This window comes from Microtus pennsylvanicus, chromosome 12, assembly GCF_037038515.1.
Source record: "Microtus pennsylvanicus isolate mMicPen1 chromosome 12, mMicPen1.hap1, whole genome shotgun sequence".
Lineage (NCBI taxonomy): Eukaryota > Metazoa > Chordata > Mammalia > Rodentia > Cricetidae > Microtus > Microtus pennsylvanicus.
Window position 1 is genome coordinate 28,897,682 of NC_134590.1, and position 23,351 is coordinate 28,921,032.

At 42.9% G+C, this 23,351-nt stretch overlaps 1 protein-coding gene across 1 annotated transcript in view; it reads right to left on the minus strand.

Annotated features, from left to right (window-relative positions):
* Window positions 1-3,740: 3,740 nt before the first annotated feature.
* Cwh43 (cell wall biogenesis 43 C-terminal homolog) overlaps window positions 3,741-23,351 on the minus strand; it is a 46,060-nt gene continuing 26,449 nt past the window's right edge. The window contains exons 13-16 of the mRNA XM_075942875.1: window positions 21,339-21,483; window positions 16,102-16,163; window positions 12,593-12,748; window positions 3,741-4,090 (exon numbers count right to left, since the gene is read on the minus strand). Of these exons, the coding sequence (XP_075798990.1) occupies window positions 4,012-4,090; window positions 12,593-12,748; window positions 16,102-16,163; window positions 21,339-21,483 (442 nt within the window). The 3' untranslated portion in view covers window positions 3,741-4,011. The remainder of the gene's footprint in view (window positions 4,091-12,592; window positions 12,749-16,101; window positions 16,164-21,338; window positions 21,484-23,351) is intronic.

The following is a 23,351-nucleotide window of genomic DNA, read 5'->3' on the forward strand; positions in this document are numbered from 1 at the left end:
TTATTGTACACAGTACAGACTAACAAATTAAGCATATACAGTCTCTTTGAAAATATCTTATGGCACTTTCTTTCCCCCTTTCCCTTAAGGGAAGCACCTCATGGCTTCTCTGTAGCATCTCCAAATTGCCAGAAACACCACTCTTGTACCTTGGTAACATTAGGAGAACAGAATAGAGATTACGTAGGTCAGTGAGACGGTTCAGTGGGTAGGTGACAACAGTGGGTAGACGCACTTGTCATCAAATCTGATGACCTGACCTTGATCTACATAGTAGAAGATGAGAACTAACTCCCACAAATTGCCCTTGACCACCACATGTGAGTCATGGCATGTGTGTGTACCCCCCCAACACAAATAAATGCATTTTTTATTTTTATTATTTTATTTATTTGTATATTTATTATTATATTTCATTACTTTTTTTTCAGGTTGAGATTTCAGGTTGAGGTGTTTCTATAAAAGTTGATCTGATAATCAAGACAGCTACCAACTACCAGGCGGGCAGCACACACAGGAGAGATATTGCTGGACAGAGATGTGTTCGCAGGGCTTCACCAAACTACTCAGAACACTGTCGAATTTTAAACCTATGTCTAGCTCTGGGGTTTTCCACTGAATATTTCCAGACACAGTAAAACTTAATAACTGAAGGCACAGAAAGGAAAAAACAAAACAAAACAACCTATGGACAAGGAAGGCTACTGTATTGTCCCAAATGATTCAAATAAGGTAAATTCAATATCCCAATACATCAATATACTGAAAAGTACCTTCTATTTTTTAATTGTCTCTTTCTTTGTCCCGAGATTCTATGTGATCATCTAAAAGGCATCTAGCATTTAAAGATAAATGAAAAAAATTGGAAGGGGGATGACAAAGTCTAGACGGCTAAAAATAATTCCAACTGAAATTTAAAAATCACTGATATGATTTCACATCATCTCCCAAGGTCATAGAGATGGCGCTGGTTAAGCTAAATGTGTCATAAAAACAAAACCAATGGTTGTGGATCTTAGAAAGGGACAGTGTGGAGGTCAGGGTAGGCATGGGAAGTAGAGAGAGTGAGGGCAGGAGAATAACCAGAAAGCATTATGTGCATGTAGGAATTGTCAAAGAACTCACTAGATAAAAACTGTAAGGTCACCCATGCAGAAGGATGCAGCAGAGCCATGGTCACTAGAGATGGCCAAGTGTGAGGGGAGCAGGAAGTAGCTAAAGAAAGGGCCTGAGGTGCAAGTCTGGGTTCCCATAGCACAGCACCGTGGCTATGATCATTTCCAAATGACTGGTACATAAAAATGATTGAGTTCCAAGGCAATCGACGTGTTTTTCACTCTGGCTAGCTTGTCATACATTGTACTCCTGTAATAAGTTAAGAGAACACACTTCATAAAGATATACCAAAATCATAGTTCAATAGAAGAATGGGGGAAATAGAAGTTTAAAAGTAGCACATCAAAAATAAGTGGGAATAGAAAACAAATGTTATTCTCATTTTCAACAGAAAAAAATCTGAAACCAATGGCAACATCTTGTCATCCGGCTGCACTTTACAAGAAGAAAGTGGATAAGTGCCAAAAATATTAAAAACTGTTTACAGAGATATTATTAGGAAGTTTCAGTTATGAAAAAAATACTGGAAAAATATTTATGTAGCATTTCACTCTGTTAATGAGCAGAGCAAACAGGAATGATCTGCATACTGTCTTGTCTACAAAGGGAAGAAACTAGGCCCCAGGACAACTCCTGGTCCTGGATTCAACTGTAGAACATTGGCTCTGGTGCTATCATTAGCAAGAAACTCTGATTTTTATAGAAATTATTTAACCGCTATAGGTTTCCTCCTAAATCATAAAATGACCGCTGAGACCATATGGCATTGTGCTGAGCTCAAAGATTACAGTAGTCAGTGATCTCACTCACTGTCCCATTGGCTCCACAGCAGCCATTGGCAGTTCCCATGATGTTAGCTACACAATTCACCACAAAACCGGTACCTCCATCTCCACAGCAGTACGATTCCAGTGCTACAAAGGGTCTGCAAGCAGAGAAACAGGCCAGCCATACCTCTCCCCCACCCCCAGGAATCTTACCCTGGAATCCAGCAGCAGCCAGCAGCAGTGAACAATGCTGGGTAGAGGCACTGGAATACTGGGCATGAGTTGAGGAAGATTGTTTAACACTAGTGTTACACACTCTGTGTGGCTAGAGCTGTGGGCTTGACTAGAACAGAGCACACCTGTTACATAAGAGCATCAGTGGAGCAGTTAATATGTGTCCTGGTAGAGACAAGAAGGGCATTGTCTTTGTAGATATTAAACAGTGCATTTGAGTTTGTATTGAGTTTGGCTCTCCACCTCTGGATCAGTGGGGTTTTGTTTTGTTTTGTTTTTGTTTTCTGACCTATCTTCCAGCTCACAAATTTCCTTCAACTATTTGTTTATTCTGATGTTAAATCATTTCAATTTGCATCCTTTTTTTGAGTTCTGGGATTTATTTTTCTCTCTTCTCTAATCTGGTAGGTCAGTCTTTACACTTTTAGTCTCTTGCCAAAACCTCCAAGCATGTTTTGTTCCTGGGAATTGTAGTTGCTTTAGTCTGGACTGATAAATCCCACATTGGAAGCGTCAGCAGGTCTGTTTCTCCTGTCTGTTGTTTCTGTTGACAGTGGTTTATGCTCACTCCTTGTATGCTGTAGAGTGTATCTGAAAACACTGGAGAAATAACTTGATACATATTGTGTTTCCCCTAAGATTATTGGTAGAAATAAAATTATTTTATCTATACCAGTAGGACATGTGTATGCATGTGTGTGTGCATGTGTATATATGTGTGTATATGTGTGTATGTGTGTGTATATATATGTAGGTATGTGCATGCTTGTATGTATGTGTGTGCATATGTGTGTGTATTTTGTAGATGTGTGTGTGTGTGTGTTGACACCAGAAGCTGACCTTAAGTGTCTTCCTCTATCACTCTCCACTTTATTTATTCTAACACTTTGGGTTTTTAGAATGTTTTTTATTTTATGTAGATTGGTGTTTTGCCTGCACGTATGTCTGTGTGAGAGTGTCAGATCCCCTTGAGAATGAGAATTACAGAAGAATGTGCGTTACCATGTAGGTGCTGAGAACTTGGGTCCTTTGAAAGAGTAGCCACAGCTCTCAACCACTGAGCCATCTCTCAGGCCCTCCACTTTCTTGAGACAAGGTCTGTCACTGAGGCTAGTTCTCTCTGACTGGCTAGATTGGCTGGTTAGTGACCAGTCCTGTCTCGCTCTGTCACTTCCCGGGACTGGGATTATGGGGAAGTGCTCCCCCAGGACCTGTCTGACTGTCATTTCCCAGTACTGGGAATATGGAGGAGTGCTCCCCCCCCCAGGACCAGTTTCTTTCTCACTCCCCAGCACTGGGATTATGGGGGAGTGCTCCCCCCAGGACCTGTCTCTCTGTCACTCCCCAGCACTGAAATTATGGGGGAGTGCTCCCCCCAGGACCTGTCTCTCTCTCACTCCCCAGCACTGGGAATATGTAGTCATGGTCCCACACCTCGTATTTTACACTGCCCTGGGATCCAATCAGGTCCTCACGCTTACACACCAAGCACTTTACCCACTGATCCATCTTCCCTCGGCCAAGTGTCATTAAAACAATCACAAATTAGTGATTTCTTTTTTCCCTCACCCTGCTGCCTTTATCTCTGGCCATGCTGGGAATTGAACCTGGAGACCCATGCACACCAGGCAAGCAAGCACTCTACCACTGAGCTCCAGTTCCAGCCCTGAGCTTCATTTTCTTATATTATCACACAGCTCTTTTTAATAAAAGTAACTCAGAGAGATGCCTTTATTAAGCAGCATGGCTTATAAATTGATGGGATTCCTGCTGCATGATGTCACCCTTTCTAACTCCTGAGGTTCATCACGTGTATTCTGCCGTTCTCATTCAACTCTTCTTTGAGCTGTTACAAACTTGCCCCAGCCAACGACGACTCCTTGTCTAAAAGGGTTCAGACGAAGTATTTGGGAGTGTTCATGTGAAAACGATGGTTGTTTTCATGATTGTGTCCTTCTTTGTAGGAGCCAAATCTAAAAGAGAAATAACCAACATGGGAAAAGGGTGCAGAAAGCAGGGTGTTCTTACGGAGAATTTCAACCATAAGCACAGTACTTTGATCCACTTATCACAGCATGAGTATTGATAAGATCAATCCATAAAACAGCAAGGAATGAATCAGATGAAAGAGAAATTACAAAGGATTTGTGGGAAAGGCGGGTTGACATCTTAACTCCAACCCACTCTCCCCGATAACAGAACATTTCCAAAGCACAAACGTTCAGGGACCATCAGTTGATAATGCTGGGGAAACATGGGAGTTTTCTCTCTTGTCCTGGGCTTGAATACCATTTGCCTGATAGGCACCAGAGGTTTTATCTTTATGCGTTTATGCCTATACAGAATCTGTCTTGGCTCAGAGCTTCTAAATTGCCCACAAGTGTTGCAGATTCCCTTTGCTTCCCCGAAGGATCACTAACTACACAGCCTTGGTCGGAGGGACGTAACACTCAGGGCACGGAGAGCAAAGACCACGACAGTGAGGCCATGGACTATCTTCACTACCTTGGCAGGCATGCTAACCAGTTAATCTCTGTGCTGCAGACGGCAGGAGTCTGTTCACTTCACCACCTTAAAGTGAGAGTGAAGATGGTAAAATTTTGCAGAATCTTTGATTCTGTGGTTCTTCACCTCCAACTAAATCCTCAGAAAATAAGAAAAAAATGTGTCCAAGGACATAAGAAAGAGCTTTTGGAAGACTTTTGGCAATAATGAGAGAATCAATGTGCAAAATCAACTAAACTGATTAACTAAAATTCAGCAATCCATACAATGAAAATTATGCAATCATGAAAATATTTCAGGGAGAATACTGTGGAAGAAAGTCCATAACATACGACTTGGATGAGTATCAGCAGATTCACAAAGAGGAAACACACATGCATACATGTATGCATGTGTGTAAGTATAGACAGATTATTATATATTTTCCTACATTTATTAAGAATTAATGATCTACATTATTGCATGGTATATAAATATATACAAATATGAAGTCAGCAAGATGACAAAGTGAGACTTTCCAGTGCTCATTCCCTCATAGAAATATCAGTTTAAACGACTATCCACATGCAAAAATACCTTTGCAAATGTTAAAGAACTCTAGTACTAGAAAGAGCCAGGTGGTGGTGGCGTGCGCCTTTAATCCCAGAACTCAGGAGGCAGAGGCAGGCGGATCTCTGTGTGTTCGAGGCCAGCTCAGTCTACAAAGTGAGTTCCGAGATAGGCTCCAAAGCTACAGCGAAACACTGTCTCAGAAAACCAATAAATAAATAAATAAATAAATAAATAAATAAGAAAGAAAGAAAGATAGAAAAGAAAAAAAAGAAATGGGGAGGGGAGAGAAAAGTGATGGGAAGAGAGAAGTATTGGAAGGGAGGGGGAAAGGGTAGATATGGTCTTAGCAGAGTTATAAGATGTTTTGTGTAAGCCTCATGTAACTACAAAGAAAAATCTTCAGTAGATAAATCTAGTAAAAAAGGAAGACACCAGAAGAAGAAAACAATAAAAGAACCACAAAGCAACCGAAAAAACTATTGTTTAATGGCAACTGTGAGTTCTTATCTATCAATTACTCTAAATGTAAATGGATCACATTTTCTGTCCATTAAGCAGTTTGCAATCAAGTGAGGTTGTTTTTTGTTTTGTTTTGTTCTTTTAGATCCAGCTATAAGCTGCCTGTACGACTCAGTTTAGCTTTAATAGCATATGCGGTCTATAAGTGAAGGGCTGCAAAGATGCTCCATTCAAATGACAACTAAGAGTGACCAGAGTAACCAGTTATAGACGATACAATAGACTTTAAATCAAAAACTGTCGCAAGAGACAAAGTTACTATGTAACGATAAGGGATTCACTTCATCAGTGGAAGGTAACGATTGTGAGTGTATGGCTACTCAGGGTGCCTAAGCATAAAAAGGGATGCTATAAAAGAAGGCATTAATAAAAGAGGAATTCAATAGCTATTTTCAGCAACAGATGCTGGACAAAGCAGATTCAACACTGTACTAAAGCAAAATGAACTCAACAGATATATATATTCAATTAAGGTAACAGATTAAATATTCTTTTCAAACTCACACATGGAACATTCTCTAGATGGCTTTTTGGTCGGGCATACACACACACACACACACACAAATCTTAGTAAGCTTAAGAACACTTGAACCATATCAACCATCCTTTCTGAACACAGTAATATGAAACTGGAAGACAATATCCATAGGTAAAATTTCAGAATTCATAAATGTGGAGAAATTATTAAAACAATCTACTCACAAATAACCAATGATTCAAAGAAGTAATAAAAAAAGAAAAAATTAAAATATTAATGTGAGTTAAAATGGAAATACAACATATAATGTAGTGTGTTTACCTCATGGAGACATCCCATTCTGCAGGGCATTTTACCTGTGGATTATTATGAAGGTGATTTCTTCCTAAACTGTACTGTCTAGCTGATAATAATAATGTTAGTTTAAATAGAGTTTTGAAGATTAAAAATATAAACAAGGAAGTGTCACCCAGCTACAACACATAAGTTTCTATTGAGGAGCCATATAGACCGTGGCTTAGGTTAAAACTAAGAAAAACAATTGAGTACCAGTAGCTCAACTAGCTTAAATTCTTTTAACCTTAATGTTGGGAGATGTAGTCACAGGTTTTGGAGTGCATCACAGCTGAAACAAAGCTTTGAAAATAACTTAAGGATGGCTTTGAGGTGAAAAACCCAAGAAGACAATCTAAAGTTTTAAAAAAGGCACACAGCTGTGTGGGGAACTCTTTAAGGAAACAAGAACAAAGCAGCCTAAAATATCATTAGCTGAATACCTCGCTTGTCCACACAGTTAATCTATAACAAGTTGCTTAGGTATGAATGTACATGGGTTCTTGGGATGACTTGTTTTTCACCTGTAATGTGTAAAATGTTTAATCATGTAAGGGATATAAAAACATGCTGTTCTTTACTGTTTGTTTTGTAGTCGTTGTAATCATTCACTTGAAAAACAGAATGTAACCACATTGTAATATTTCTATTGCCTGGAAGATTTTGCTGGGGTGTGTAAGCTGTAAGGGAAAGAATAGAGAGAGAGTTAGTGAGAGAATGGGCTAAAAGGAAAACATCAGGAATGAGAGAGTTAGATAGAGTTAGGAAAACAGGAAAGAGAAAAGGAACAGAGAATACAAACAAAGAATAAAGAAAAGGTTTGGAGCAAACCATGAAGAGAGTATGTGAGTGTTTTTTTCCCTTAACCCCCTCAGAAAGAAAAGCCGAGTATCTGCCAATGCCATGAACTCATCCTGAGCCCTGTACTGTTGGAGGCTGGTCCCCCAGAGAGCAAGAGTTCACAGGCATCCTTAACTCCAGCTCTGGGGGCCCTGTGCTCATAGGACCTCCATAGGCAACAGCACATACATGGTTCACACACGTATATGTAGGAAAACACTTGCACATAAAATAAAAAGAAACCTTTTCAAAAAACTTTAATGATTTTGTATTTTAGTTCCTTCCATTCGTTCATTTGATTTTGTTTGCACATTTCTCATTACTGGGCAATCTTGAACCTTTCTCTTTTTGTGTCCATTTATTCTTTGTTTGTCTTCCCCTCCCACTCTCTCATTTTTAACTTTTTCTTTTCCCCCCAGAAACTGTTTAGTACTTGAACAGAAACAAACATGTAAATCAGTGAAATAGAATATAAGATGCAGAAATCAACCCACACAGCTACAGCTGCATCATCCTCAACAACAAGGTTTCAAACACATACACACACACGAGGGAGGGGGGGACCAGTCTGTTCAACAAGTGGGTCCGGAAAAAGTGGATTTCCCTGTGTACAAGAAGGGAACTGGAGCCTCATTTTGCCCTAGGATCGATTCAGAATCAACCGGAGGCCTGAATGAAAGTTGGAAACTTTGAAACTGCTGGAGGAGAACACGGGTAAACATGTGAAGATACAGGCGCTTTCTGACAAGGGCTCCACAGTCAAAAATCAACCAGAGTGGAGGTACATGAAACTCAGAGATTGTGCCCAATTGAAACTATCCCCAGAGTACAGAGAATTCGAAAAAAAAAATTCAGAATTTGAAAAAAAAATTCTTTTCCCACTACACATCAGTCAGGTAATTAATATTCAGAGCACCCGAAGAACTGCAGAATTTAAACATTGAAAATCATCTAATCAATAAGTGGGCTAATCAAATAAATAGACAGTCCTCAAGAGAAGGACAATAAACACAGAAGGTCAATAAATATTTGAAAAAGTATTCAATACCCTTAATCACATGGGAAATGAAAATTAAAACTAGAGATTCCATCTTATCCCAATCAGAATGTCTGTTACCATGGAAACAAACGCTGGTAAGGATGTGGGGAAAGAAGGGTACTTCTGTTCTCCTGGAGGGAGTGCAAACATGTATAGTCATTATGGAAAAAATCAGGGTGCAGCCTTTCCAAAATGCTAAAGCTGGAACAACCCTATGACCCCTCCATACCATTCCTGAGTATCTACCCAAAAGGCTATACATGGACACTCCACAGAGACCCCTGCACAGCCAAGTTTCTTTCCTCTCTATTCACAGTTGCTAGGAAATGGAGCCTACCTCGATGGCCTTCAACCTAGGAGTGGCTAAAGAAAGAAAAAAGGTGGTGCACACACAGAGGAATCTCATTCAGTCACAGAGGAAAAACTGACGTCACCTGCAGAGAAGCAGATGTAACTGGAAATCATTATGTTAAACAAAATAGCAGACTCAGGAAGACCGATGCCACATGCTTAATGTGTGGACTAGAGATGGAAATGTGCTTTCACGTGTGTGCATGTGTGCGTGCGTGTGCATGTGTGCGTGCGTGTGCGTGCGTGTGTGTGACTACAGTTATAAAGGGGAGCATGAGAGGAGAGGTGAGATGTTGAGGAGGGTGAGGAGGTGAGGAAGAGATGATAATAAATGCGTGTGACAGGCTATCCCACTGGCTGGGGGAAGGAGAGCTAAAAGGTGTCAGGATGAGTTAAAAAGGGGGAAATGATAAATAGGAACTAAGTGTAATGACATATATATTTGAAAATGCCATAATGGAACCCATCATTTCATATGCTAACTTCAAAGTTGAACTTAAAGGGTTCTGTGGAGATACCTCAGTCAGCGAAATGCTTGCTGGGTTAGCATGGAGACCTGAGTTTGAGTCCTAGGACCCACATTTAAAAAGTCAGGTGTGGTGGCATGTGCTTGCAGAGAAGGGGACAGGCAGATGGCAGGGCAGGCCGGCCAGTCAGTTTAGCCTAATTGGTGAACTACAGGCTAGTGAGGAACTATTTCAAAGACTAAGAACAACTCCTGGGGAATCAGGAACGATACACACGAGGCTGAGTGTGTCCACACACACTGGGATATTATTCAGCTTTTGAAAAGAAGGAACTAGCCGGGCGATGGTGGCGCACGCCTTTAATCCCAGCACTCGGGAGGCAGAGGCAGGCGGATCTCTGTGAGTTTGGGGCCAGCCTGGACTACAAGAGCTAGTTCCAGGAAAGACTCCAAAGCTACAGAGAAACCCAATCTTGAAAATCCAAAGGGAAAAGAAAAGAAAAGAAGGAACGGCTGTGTCTGCAGCACCATGGGTGAATTTAGAGGCCGTATGACCAGGGGACTAACTGGACATCCGGGACTCAGCTGTCATCTCAGGCCTTGGAAAACAGAAGCAGGTGAATTGTCTGTTTAAAACCAGCCTGGGTTATACAGCAAGTTCAAGGTCAGCCTGAGCTACGTAGTGAGACCCTGTTTCAGAAAGAAATGAGAAAAACAAACCAGGGATTTGAGGTGAGGCTTGTTGGCCGAGTGCTTGTCTGGACCGTGTCAATCCCAGTTTGAGCCTCAGGAGAAAGGGGTTGGGGGAGAGAGAGAGTGGGAGCATGAAAACCGTGGTCTCGATTATGTGGAGAACTTTTGGTGTTTTGTTTTGTTTTAGTTTTAGTTTTGCTTCTTCAAGGACAGGGTTTATCTGTGTGACCCTGGCTGTCCTGGAACTTGTTCTGTAGACCAGGCTGTACTCAAACTTCAAGAGATCCTCCTGCCTCTGCCTCTGCCTCTGAGTACGGGATTAAAGGCCTGTGCCACCACGGCCTGCCTTGTTTTTTCGTTTTGTTTTTGGCATTACATGTAGACCTTTTTAAAAGTTATACTTGCAGAAGCAGCGAGAACAGTAACATTGGCTGCCTGGGGCTGCCTGGGAGAAGACACAGGTCAAAGGGCAGGATTTCAGTTCTGCTACTCAAAGGCATCGTGACCAGAGTTAATAATGTCACAGTGAATATCTAAGACTCCTGAGAGAATATATATTAAGTGTCTTGAGCACGATTTTGTAATGAAGGCGAGCTTCCCCCAACACCTTCATTATTTTTGTAACTGAGAAAGAAAATAGACCTCGCTCAGCCACGACTGTCTTGGCTCAATCTGCAGTTGTGGTTTGCCAAAAATAGTTTATTGGTCTCTTGCCACACTCCTGGTATACGAAGAATAGAGAAACAAGAAAATCTTTTCTGGCTAAAATTTTTATTTTCCATTTAAGAAGTCATCTCATTCAGTGGAAAAAAAAATGGACCCCCGCACTAGCTAGTTTTATGTCAACTTGATAGGAACTAGAATCATTGAAGAGATGGGAGCCTTATTTGAGAAAATGCCTCCATTAGATAGGACTGCAAGTATGTAGGGCATTTTTCTTAATTAATGACTCAAGTGGGAGAACCCAGTTCATTGCAGTGGGAGCCATTCCTGACTTGGTGGTCCTGGGTGCTATAAGAAAGCAGGCTGAACAAGTCATGGGGAGCAAGCCAGTAAGCAGCACCCCACCATGCTCTGCATCGGCTCCTGCCTCCAGGCTCCTGCCATGCTTGAGTTCCTGTCCTTACTTCCTTTGGTGATGAACTGTCATGTGGAAACATAAACCAAATAAACCCTTTCCTCCCTAACTTGCTTTTGGTGGTGTGTTTCATCACAGCACTAGAAACCCTAACTAAGACACATGTTCTGAAAGTGACACATATTCAGTGGGAATTACACTATTTAAACAAAAAATTTATTTATTTAATATGTAGTGTTTTTGCCTGCATGTACACCTGCACACCAGAAGAGGGCACCAGATCTCATTACAGATGGCTGTGCGCCACCATGTGGTTGCTGGGAATTGAACAGGACCTCTAAAAGAGCGGCCACTGCTCTTAACCTCTGAGCCATCTCTCCATCCTGGGAATTATACTTGGAAGTTGAAACCGGTGCTGGGCTAACAATATGCAGCTGGGTATTTTCTACAGCTGCTCCACAGAACAGAGAGGCGGGCTGCACCATCACTTTCCCCTTACGTCCCCAGCAGGAGAGAAACACAGTAACAAAGCCAAGCTGACTTTCCTCCTCCTTGCCATAATCAGTACACTCTGGGTCAGTCCTCTCAGGAAGTACAAGGAAGTAAACAAATCAAATGAAGTGTAGTGTAGTCCCTGGCAAAGTCTGAGAAATTGTCGCAGCTGTGAGCGAGTGAGGTAGAAATCTACAACAATACAATGTCAAGGGCATTCTCTGTGGGCTGATCAGCAGGGAGGCGCCGTCTCACCATCCACCAGTGGCACTGATTGGAGCCCACCCTTCAGATCATATGCTTGGCTACAAACAGATCTCTTAGATAACCACTATGAAAAACTAAGCAAAATGAAATTCAATATCTCTTTCATGGGATAATGCCTGCGAGGTAAGGGAATCACCCACACTGCAGAGTCCCAGTGTGAACCGACCATTAGAATAACCCAGGAAGAGCTATTTATGACCCCAACGCAAGCATCATCCCAGGGAGTCCTAATGAGACGATCTGGGGCAAGACTACACAGTGCAGTTTTCAAAGGCTCTCGGACTGAAGGGAAGGTGCAGCCGGCTAGAAACGCTGTAACCCTGCAGTGCTAACGGGCATCCTTCCTCCACAGCTCTGCCACCGGCTAGTCATTTAAGCCTAATGCAGTGCATTCCTCAGCCTGAGCTTCCTCCTCAATAAAATGTTGGTAACAGCAGTTAACAACCAAACGAGTTAAATTGAGGGAACTCTTCAAGAGTCTGGAACAGAGCTGGAATATGGGAACACTCAAATATTCACCATCACAGTCATGCTACTGGTGGTGATGATGATGATGATGGTGGCGGTGAGAATGGTGATGTTGAGGATGGTAGCAGTGGGTGGTGATGCTGACAACGATCACAGTAGTAGGAGCTGTGGTAATAACGACAAGAATGGGACATTTCCCCTGAGGCTAGAGCTACAACACATTTCTTCATCCCAGAAGGCAAAGATTATAATCTTATCATGAGTCCCTCACTTGAAACGAGCCTCTAGAATCTACCACAATTTTTAGCTTATGTGAGTTGATATCTGGACTCCGCAGGGGCATGTGGCAGCTTGTATCTGCGGTCTCCAGCGAGAAAGGTGCTCACCCACTCACCTGGGGTTGAAATGAATGCTCTTGGGAAGTCCTCTGTGGTCTATGACCACTCTCTGGTTGTCTCTGTAATTGGCAGGATCATCCGGGATCCTGAACTTGGCCATCTGAATCTCAGAGTCACTTAGTCCTGCATGAGAGATTCTTGCATAACCCAACCTGGAGCAGAAATGGAAACAGTTTGTAAAAGGTCTCATTATACAAATACTCTGACGAAGCTGGGAAGGAGTGTCACGTGCCTTTAGTTCCAGCACTTGGCGGGCAGAGGCAAATGGAGCTGAGTTCAAGGCCAGTCTGGTCTATAGAGAGAGTTCTAGCACAGCCAGGGCTACACGGAGAAACCCTGTCTTGAAAAACAAAACAGAAAAGAACAAAAAACACACCAATTCTTTGCAGAGCAGTGGTGGCGCACACCCTTAATCCCAGTACCCAGGAGACAGAGGCAGGCGGATCTCTGTGAGTTCTAGGTCAGCCTGGTCTACAGATGAAGTTCCAGCTACATTGAGAAACCTTATCTTGAAAAACAAACAAACAAAAAAAAACCCCTCTAATGTGTAGAGCAAAGGCTCAACCAAAATTAGTGAACTCTATGCCTAGCACCTTCTGTAGCAAGCTAGTTTCTCATTTCTACCTTGGCTTCCTGTATCATGATTAGAATTAACTTGATGTATTACCCTAAATATTAACATAAATATTGTTTTCATAGCATGGTAAATGAGTAAGGAATATGTACAGTTTTAATTAACTCCACTTAGCAATCCCGCTTTAGTTTGTACACGCGTGGATGTTCTCTCTACACAGAGTGCTCCCCATATAATTACGCTTTGAGTTAATAACAGGATCTTTTTCAGAATGACAGGTATACATGCTTAAATTTTCTTACTGTTCAAAATGCAAACACCGCATGCAGCTGTCTAGGCACAGTTACTAGTCTAAAAACAAGGATTTAATGTGTCTGAAAAACTTTTCACATCCTGTTCATCACCGTTCAAAATGCAAACACCGCATGCAGATGTCTAGGCACAGTTACTAGTCTAAAATCAAGGATTTTATGTGTCTGAAAAACTTTTCACATCCTGTTTGGCTTAGGGCTTTCAGTTCTCTGGAAAAGTCAATACAGTTTATAGGGATTATCCAAACAGTTCGTAGCGAAGTTCTCAGACGGGAGGACGGAGAAACCACAGCACCAACGAGTTCGCTTTCCTTCATTTAGAGTTCCTGTACCTCTTCCAAAAAGGATATCTGCATCATTTTTCACTCGTTTGCAGGTTTGATGAAGCAAATTTACACAGAAGCGTTTTAGGTTTTGGGGTGGCAAACAAGAGGTAAAAGGAAGGAAGCCCTTGCTTTCACTGACCCTTTGCTCTAGTTGGAGGACAAATTAAACAAGTGCGTACGTATAAAATCTATCATGTGGCGGCAGATAAGTCCCACGGGAAAGTACAGAGAGGTGCGGAGAGTAAGGAGGGCCAATTGATAGAGATAGCCGCCTCACACAGAGCATGCGCCGAAAGTACCTCTTTGACTAACACTGGAACAAGATACTGAACCTTCAGGGGCAAGGAAGAACGACGGGAGAGTGAGGATGTTGTAGGGGAAGGGATAAGAAAGGCAAATGCTTAGAGGCAGAACTGTATGTGGTATTTGGGGAATCTACAGCACTGGACTGAAGAGAGGATGCGAAAGGCGATGAACGGCGGAGAGAAGGGAAGCGGATGACAAAAATCCTTCCTTGCACACACTTATGAGGACTGCTATTCCTCTCCAAGAGGAGATGAGAGAAAGGGGAATCCATTAGACGGATCGAGACAGAGATCTGTGGTGGCTGCTGTGTGGAGTACGTGCCATGGGAAGGCTGAAGCGGAGAGAGTAGCGGAAAGTTAAAGAAAGGGGGCTCCGGCCAGAGTGGGCTGAGGGGAAGGCTTAAAGCTGTCCATACCTACAAAACAGAAACAAAGAGCCAGGGTGGGTGGAGACAGCCTGCCTTTCCACGACAGACAGGGACAAGAGTTGCAGCCCTGTCAGGTGGGAGATCTGAGCTGTCACAGGGGCTAAGGCTTCGGGCTAAGCTCAGAACTGTAGCTCCTGGTAATCCTGAAGCACTGTCTCAGATAAATCGGAGCTATTTATTCTCCAAATCTCTAAGATTAAAATTCTAGCCTGTTTCATAGATGTGACCTTCAAAGACATTCCTGAAGTCCTTGAAGATACGGATGTGACCATATGAATAACCCCCTGAGGCATGGAATCTCCCATTGCTGTGCGATTATTATTTACGCCTATGCAGTGCAGGGCAGTGAACTGGGTGATGGCGAGACAACGCTTTTGACTGAGTGCCAGGGAAAGGCTGCGTGAGCCCTGGGCAAGAAGGCAGCCACGTGCCCACCCAAAGGGAGAACCCTTACCAGATACCAAGCTGCTGCCTTGGTTGTGCAGGTTCTAGACCTTTGGGAATATGAGTGGCTTTTATTTCAACCAACCACTCACTCTATGGTATTTTGCTGGGGCAACAGAGTAGATCAGCGCATAAACTATAACACACGCGCATGTGCGCACACTGTTATACCTATTCAGTCCACATCGGAGCTGGTTTTCTAGAATTCTGATATCCCTATGAGAAATGCTTGAATGAAGAACAAAACAGCAGCCGTGCTGTCGGTCTTAGATATGAAATGTTTTATGACACAGCGTGTTCTTCTACACAGCCCTTTGGAAACAGAAATAGTAGTCAGGCCAGCCCTCTAGCAGCTCTCTGGGCAATGGCTGGAGCATCTTTGCATCAACACAGTAACCAGAATGACCCTGATAGCCCCTGAATGGCTTCCTGAACTCCCTTCAGTAAGTACGTGAACTGCCCAGGTGAGTTGTCCAAGGGCCAATAACGTCACCATTATGCTTATATCCAAAGTCCTTAATAAGGTCCATGGAACCTTACAAGATCTGCTCCCCTCCCCACCACGACAAGAGTCACCCACTACCTCATCCCCTTCCAACCCCCATACACAGGGCGCCTTCCCTAGTGTGACTTCCCTCCCCGTGTCAGGACTGCTGCACTCTCTGGGTCCTCTATCAGAAGGGGCACCTCCCAAGGACACCATTCTTACTGTGCATTAACTATATACTGTGTGTTTACGTTTACGTGCCCTTATGATATCACTAAGTTTGATTAACTATTTCTGCCTTCTTTTTGTTTGTTTGTTTTGTTTTTATTGTTGTTTTTTCAAGACAGGGTTTCTCTGTGTTACAGCCCAGGCCATCCTGGAACTTGCTTTGAAGATCAGGCAGGTTGGCCTTGAACTCACAGATCTGCCAGCCTCTGCCTCCCAAGTGCCCTGGTTAAAGGCATGTGCCACCATTGCCAGTTTATTTCTGCCCTTTTAAACTATTAAATGTCCAAACTGTTAATAATGTAACCAACACAATCAACATTTATAAAAACAGCAAAAATTAGTTGCTTCCATCACACTTTGCACCCTAGAATTCATAGATTTAAAAAAAATGCCCTTGCTCACCTGATCAGGCCACGATACATGATGTATTCACACCATCTGTCTTGATCTGAGCTGTCAATATCCTGTTCGAGAGCAGAGAGGAGAATGCTTAAAACAGAAAGCAATGCTCTCTTTGGAATGCCCAAAAAGATGAAAAGAAAAAGAAAGAAGGAAGGGAAGGAGGGAGAGTGGAAAATGGAGGAAGGAAGAAGGAAAAAGAGAGGAAGGGAAGGAGGAAGAAAGAAAGGAAGGAAAAGGGAGGAAGGAAGGAGGAAAAAAGAAGGCAGGAAGGAGGAAAGGAGGGAAGAAGGGAGGGAGGGAGGAAGAAGGAAAAAAGAGGAAAGAAGGGAGAAAGATGGGTGGGAAGGAAGGAAGGAGGAAAAAGGAAAGAAGGGAGGGAGGGAGGGAAGGAAGGAAGGAAGAAAGGAGGGAGAGGGAGAGAGGAAGGAAGGAAGATAAAAAAGGAGGAAGGGAGGGAGGAAGGAGGGAGGAAGAAGAAAGGAAGGAGGAAGGAAGAAGAAGAAAGGAGGAAGGGAGGGAGGAAGGAGGAAGGAAAGAAAGCAGGAAAGTGAAGTAGTGTGCAAATCTTTTTCTCATCCTCCTCCTACTGATCCTTCCTGCATGAACTACTCATTCCCTCTAGAGATGGTTTTTGAATAGTTACTGTGCCCTTTACTTCTGTACCAGATGCTGGAAACACAGCGGCGTTGCACTGTGGTCTCACCTCCGGCAGCTTTCATCCACCTCAGCAGAACTGGGAGCTCTACACCAGTGCCCAGTCCTCCTAGCCAGGCTCTGCACACCAGCTGCAGCCAAATGCCACAGTGGCTTGGTTGTCCCCTCCCTCATCTCCCTGTGCAGAGGGGCTCTCATCTGTGGATCTTCAGTTGCCTGGTACTCAGCACGAAGCCTCGGGTTGGACCAGTGCTTGGTCTGTGTTTACTAAATCGAATCATGGAAAAAAACATATTCAGGAGCAATTGAGAGTCCTTTGATGTTGAAGGCTTGAAATCAGGTTCATTTTTCATCAGAGAAGGAGATGGGAATTTTTTTCTATAATGTATTGGGGGAAAAAACCTATAAATATGGAGATTTGTGGCTGAAAGAAGAAATCTCCACTTCCTTCTTTTCAAAAGCCTATAAATAAAAAAAATTCTTGATTTCTTACCACCTCTAAATTTAACTTAAAATACATTTTATATTACTAAAAAATGTGGCACAATTTATGATTTTTATTTGCTACATGATGGGCACCTGGATGTTAATCTTAATTACTGTTCATATTATACACATCATTTGTACACAAAAGGTGTAAATAAATACCAGGAATTGGGTTTAAAATTTTTAATAACTATAAAAAGCAAATAAATACAAGAAGTAGTGTTCTGTTTGCCTTGGGAAAGAGATTAATAATTTAGCCATTTAGCTAACAGAACTAACCAGCTATGAAACTGTTTAGCTGTTATTTTACTTCATTACGTTATATGATGCTGTAAAATTTTAAGACTAGAGAATTTAATTACTTATTTCTTAAAGAGAAAAAATCTGTTCACCCAAGCATATATGATTTTAATTCCTCTATACACCAACTAACTTGTAGAAAGTAATATCAACATCCATTGCCAATCAAAGAAGCTTTTAACCGTATATGGAAAGCCAACAGAAGAGCTAATGTTTGCACCCATGTCTCTCTCACACAGAGAACTGAAAACCCTGTGGTTCCAACCCATAGGGTTTCCTTTGATTCCTCTGAGCTCTCTGGGCTCTTTCCTGAGTGAAACACGATTAATAAAAACTCAGGGTCAGAAACTGGGGTTCAACATGAAGATCCAAAAGGCAAAGCAGCCAGCCACTGGCTCCTACCTCAACCTCCAAGAATCTCAGAATGAGACTGTGTGTTGAGAGCTGTTTCCTCCCATTTTATAATCTTCTCTAGGGCTGGGATTAAAGGCATTCACTACCTGAGTTCTATGGCAACTAGTGTGGCTACTGGGAGTAAAGGTGTGTGTTCCCATAACCTGGTCTGTAAGGCTGAGCAGTGGGGCTGTTTTACTCTCAGATCTTCAGGCCGTCTGAAATGCCACTACACCTGAGATTGGTGGCTTCTCTTCTCTCCCTCACCACCCCATAATATCTGTCCTGGGATGGGAGCCTGGACTCCATTATGGCCATGTTGAGGTATGGGAACTTAGTAGGTCGGGGCCTGGAAGAAAGTGGGCACGTCATGGACGCCTCCCTCAGAGGGGTTAAGGCTGGTCTCACAGAGGCTAGAGCCAGTTGTCACAGAATGAGCTGCACTTGTCCTCTCTTCCTGGGGCCATTTCCTCTACCTGTTTTCCATTGTGTTATGATGCAGAGGGATTGCCTTCACCGGAGGCTGAACAGACAGAGCTTCGTAACTGTTTAATGTCAGCCTCCAAACTACAAGGTAAGCGAATGTTTTTTTCATAAACTACCCAGAACCAGGCATTCTGTAGTGCCACAAACCAAAGCAATAGCGGCAGCTTTCTGTGGCCTCCTTCCGCACCTCTTGAATTCCTCAAGGAAAGTCACTCATGCCTGTGGCCTGAAGGATTGCCAGTACACTTGATCCTTATCTCTACTCCTGGTTAAACTCGGGGACCCAAGGTCTATATATCCTCTTGTCCTTTAACATTGCCACTAGGCCATGTGCTTGCCTCAAACTCAGCCCAAAGCTGAGTTCATCCCCTTTGCAATCCTGTTTTTCTTCATGTCTTCTCTACAATAAATATCACCATCACAGCCAAAGTAAAGAATACATTGACTCTACTTCTGCCTACTTCATGAATACAGAGACTGACATATCTCCCAATGTTACCTTTCTTCCAAAGAGCTAGGTCTCTGTGTAGCGCTCTCTCTCTCTCTCTCTCTCTCTCTCTCTCTCTCTCTCTCTCTCTCTTCTCTCTCTCTCTCATTCATTAAGATGTCTTGTGGGAAATGCTCTTGTAAACGGTAAAGATTTGTCACTCATACTAGTTTAATAAAACATTGATTGGCCAGTAGCCAGGCAGGAAGTATAGGCAGGGTAACCATTTTTGTTTGGTTTTGCACCTCATTCTGGGAAGAGAAAAAGGAGAGTCAGTTGCCAGCCAGATGCAGAGGAATCAAGATGAGAATACCTAACTGATAAAAGGTACCAAGCCACATGGCTAACAGAAAAGAATTATGGGCTAATTTAAGTTGTAAGAGCTAGTTAAAATAAACCTGAGCTAATAGGCCAAAAGTTTATAATTAATATAAGCCTCTGTGTGTTTTGTTGGGACTGAATGACTGCAGGACCAGGCAGGACAGAGACTTCTGTCTATAAAGATGGATTGCTCTACATCGGTGTTCTATACAGTGAAGCATGACCATATAAAAAACGTTAAGAGTCAACTTCCTGGAGTTTAAATTTAGAGACAATGTACATACACTCATAGCCTTTTCTTTAGCTCTTTTTCTATAGTCCCAAATAGAACATGGATGCTGTTTTACATGATCGGACCACAGGAGTGGAGACCATGATAGTGGAGACCATAGTATGGGGTAGAGAGGTGGTACCCAGCAACAAAGGCTATGGCAGCACAAGCCTGATTGAGTGAAATCACATTATCGGGATTATAACTCCAGACAATACAAAGTGAGTGTTCCCCCAGTGCTGATACTCCACCAAGAAACATGCTTCTTTCTTGTTCTTACCACTAGCATTTGAGTTTTTACCACCTGCCAAAACCCTGTTACACCATGTCTCTACTGCCTCTCCAATGCTACATCCTAAGGAGAGTTAGAGTAGTAAAATTAGCCGCTTCTCTACAGACATCTCCAGACATGAGGTGCAAAACCAAACAAAAAGGTCAGAGATCTCTACTGAGCCTAATCAAGCACAGCAATTGTGTCCTTACTATAAACTAATGTGTGTCATCGTCTGGCGCGTGGAACAGTCTCTTGCGTGTTTGGTTTGTGCCTTGTTTTCTGAGCACTTGATTCTGTCAGGGTACAGTGAAGAACTGAAGTGTTCTAGACCTGGAAATACACTGTAAGGCTCTGTGTGACTTGGAAGTCACTCTTTCTGATATCCTATTCCGCCTTTTACGCACAGCCTTGGAACTAACTTTCACAGTGTGCTGGATTTTATTCTCTAAGCACATGCACAATATCATCTCTGGGCCTGTGGTAATCTTACTGATGTCTTTGACATCAATTCAGGCCAAGGAGTGACACTGCACCATGTGGGAGTTCAAGACCTAGAGGGCAACACTCTGGAGCCGAGCCATCATGAAGGGAGGAAGTCCAGTTAGAGCCAAAGCATTGCTTATCAACCCTCCACACAGGAAATTCTGCAGTACCCAGGAAGCAGCTCACTGGCCCTGTGTGAAGCACAAGCGAGCTGTCCTCACTGAGCCCTTCCACAGTGCAGACCAGTGAGCAAAGCAGTAGGCTGTGCAGTGCTTTTTTGTGTGCAATAAGCGCACAAATAAATAAATAATAATAATAAACATTTATTAAGTCGTTAGGGTGCTGGGAAGGCGACTCAGTTGGAAAAGAGCCTGCCACACAAACCAGGCTTCATATCTGTTGTGGGAGCTGTGGGCCTGCTTTTCATCCCGCCCGGCTCCCGCACGGCTAGCTTTACACCAGAAATAACAACACACAAATTGAATTCTTTTAAACACTGCTTGGCCCATTATATCTAGCCTCTTCTCGGCTAACTCTCGCACCTGGACTAGCCCATTTTTAATAATGTGTGTAGCACCCCAAGGTGTGCTTACCGGGAAGATTCTAGCCTACGTCCATCCTGGGTCGGAGCTTCATCGCATGTGCCCGGGAGAGGGGAGCATGGCCTCTGAGCTCACTTCCTCTTCCTCCCAGCATTCTGTTCTGTTTACTCCTCCCACCTATGTTTTAACCTATGAGGGCCCAGCAGTTTCTTTATTTTTTAACCAATGACCTTCCTCCATCACAGATCCCCAGCACACATATAAAAATCTGCACGCAGTTGGTGCATGCTTGTCATTCTAGCCCAGGAAAACACATACAAGCAGATTCCAGGGTCTATTCCATGAGCTCCAGGTTCAGTGAGTGACCCTGGAGTGTGCTAGATTTTATTTTCTAAGGACAGCAATAACATCTCACTGGGCCTGTGGTATTCTCAGAATACTGTGACCTCCAATGGCACACACACACACTTGAAATTTGGGGGGTTGGATTTTTCAAGCATTTAAATTAGCAGAGCAGAAACCATATTAAAACTGTGTTACCTTCACGTTGCCATGCTCCGTGAGCTGCAGGTAATCTCTGGAACCAGGTTCTGAAGTGATGTAGCCCAGAAATATTACTTGGTTTGAGCAATTTTTCAGTAGTTTTGAAACTGCAATAGCTTGTAGTTTCCTGTCAAGGTCATCTCTAAAAAAAAAGAAAGAAAGAAAAGAAAGAAAGAAAGAAAGAAAGAAAGAAAGAAAGAAAGAAAGAAAGAAAGAAAGGAAAGAAAACATGAAAAAATGAGCCTCTTCATTATATGTGTAAAACAATTTTTTAAAAGAGCGGGTAGCCAAATCCACCCCCCCCCTCCAGTATCCTCAAACACGTTACAACAGCAGAGAACTTTGTGTTGGGAAAAGGTCTGAATTTTTACAATGAACAGGACGTAGATAGATCAGCACTTCAAACTAGGCTTGACACACTATTGACTAAGGAAAAACCTTTCTTCAGAAACCACTGAGTCAAGTGGATTTAAACATCTCTGCTGGGGCTGACGAGATGGCCTAGCACTTAGGAGGACCTGCTGTTCCTGCAGAGGCATGGGATTTGGTTCCCACCATCCACATCAGCCAGCTCCCAACTGCCTCTGACTTCAGAGTCAAGACATGTGTCACCCTCTTCTGGCTTCCTCGGGCACTCAGGCTTTTGTGTATGTCCCCAATCACAGGAGCTGGCACACAGATAAAACAAATCCTTAAGCTAGGCCAAATACAGAATGGGTTCAGGTTTTCTTCACTATTGATAAGTCACAGCAGGGTGAAGATGCAGCTCATCGAGGAAGAGCATTTTCCTCGCATGCACGCAGGCTCTGAGCTTACTCTCCAGCACTGCAAGTACGAGTCAATACACAAGCGGAAGAGGAAAGGGTGGTGGTGAGTGAGACCTGGTCGACAGGATCACTGCTAAAAAACTAATAACCGCCAGGAGTTGGCACTGTGGATTTTTTTTTTTTTTTTGGTTATTTGTTCTTTTTGGTTGTTTTGTTTTGTTGGTTTTGAGACAGGGCTTCTGTCTGTAACTCTGACCTTCCTGGAACTTGCTCCTTAGACCAGGCTGACCTTGAACTCAGGGAGAGTTGTAACCTTCACAGAACAGCCCAGGTTTGTGTAACTCACACTGTTACTTTTTAAAAAAAAGATTTCTTTATTTATTTATTATGTATATAGCATTCTACCTGTATGACTGCCTGCAGGCCAGAAGAGGACACCAGATCTCATTATAGATGGTTATGAGCCACCATGTGGTTGCTGGAAATTGAACTCAGGACCTCTGGAAGAAGGGCCAGTGCTCTTAAACTCAGGGCCACCTCTCCAGACCCCTGACACTGTTACTTTGACTTTCTGAATGTCTCCTCTGCTCTCTTGCCCAAATAACTGGCTGAGCATCTTGCTATTAATATACCAATTACTGAAGGCACGAAACAGATAAGGAGGCAAGTACACTAAGCTTTTGAGGGATCTACTGTCTCAGAGAAAAGCAATATTTGTTTGACCTACCAGGAAAATAGAGGCACCCCAGGAATTTCAAACAATGTAAATTTAATATAGGAAACTGGTTCCTCAAGTGACGAGAAGCCAGTGATGCAATCAGAGGCCAGCAGCAATGAGACCCTATCACTAGCTCTGCAGCAGAGGAGGGACAGGCAGAGGTGACACACAGAGTCAGTCAGAAAGGGTCTTCCATGATGGAGATGGGGCCACCCAGGAAGGAACTGCAGTCACAGAGGCGACTCGGCTGCCACCAGAGACACCAGAAAAAGCACAGAGAAGTGTGTAGCCTGGGACACACTATGTAGACCAGGTTGGTCTCAAACTCAGAGAACTCCATCTGCCACTGCCTTAGTAGTATTGAGGTTAAAGGTCTGTGCCACCACATCGGGTATACAGTAAACTTTTTTTTTCTAAAAAAAAAAAAAAAAGAAAAAGCACAGAGAATGGTGAGAAATATCCTGGCTTCTTCCCTTTCTTGTCTTCCTAACTTGTACCTCTCATTGGCTAAATCTGCCCAGAAAA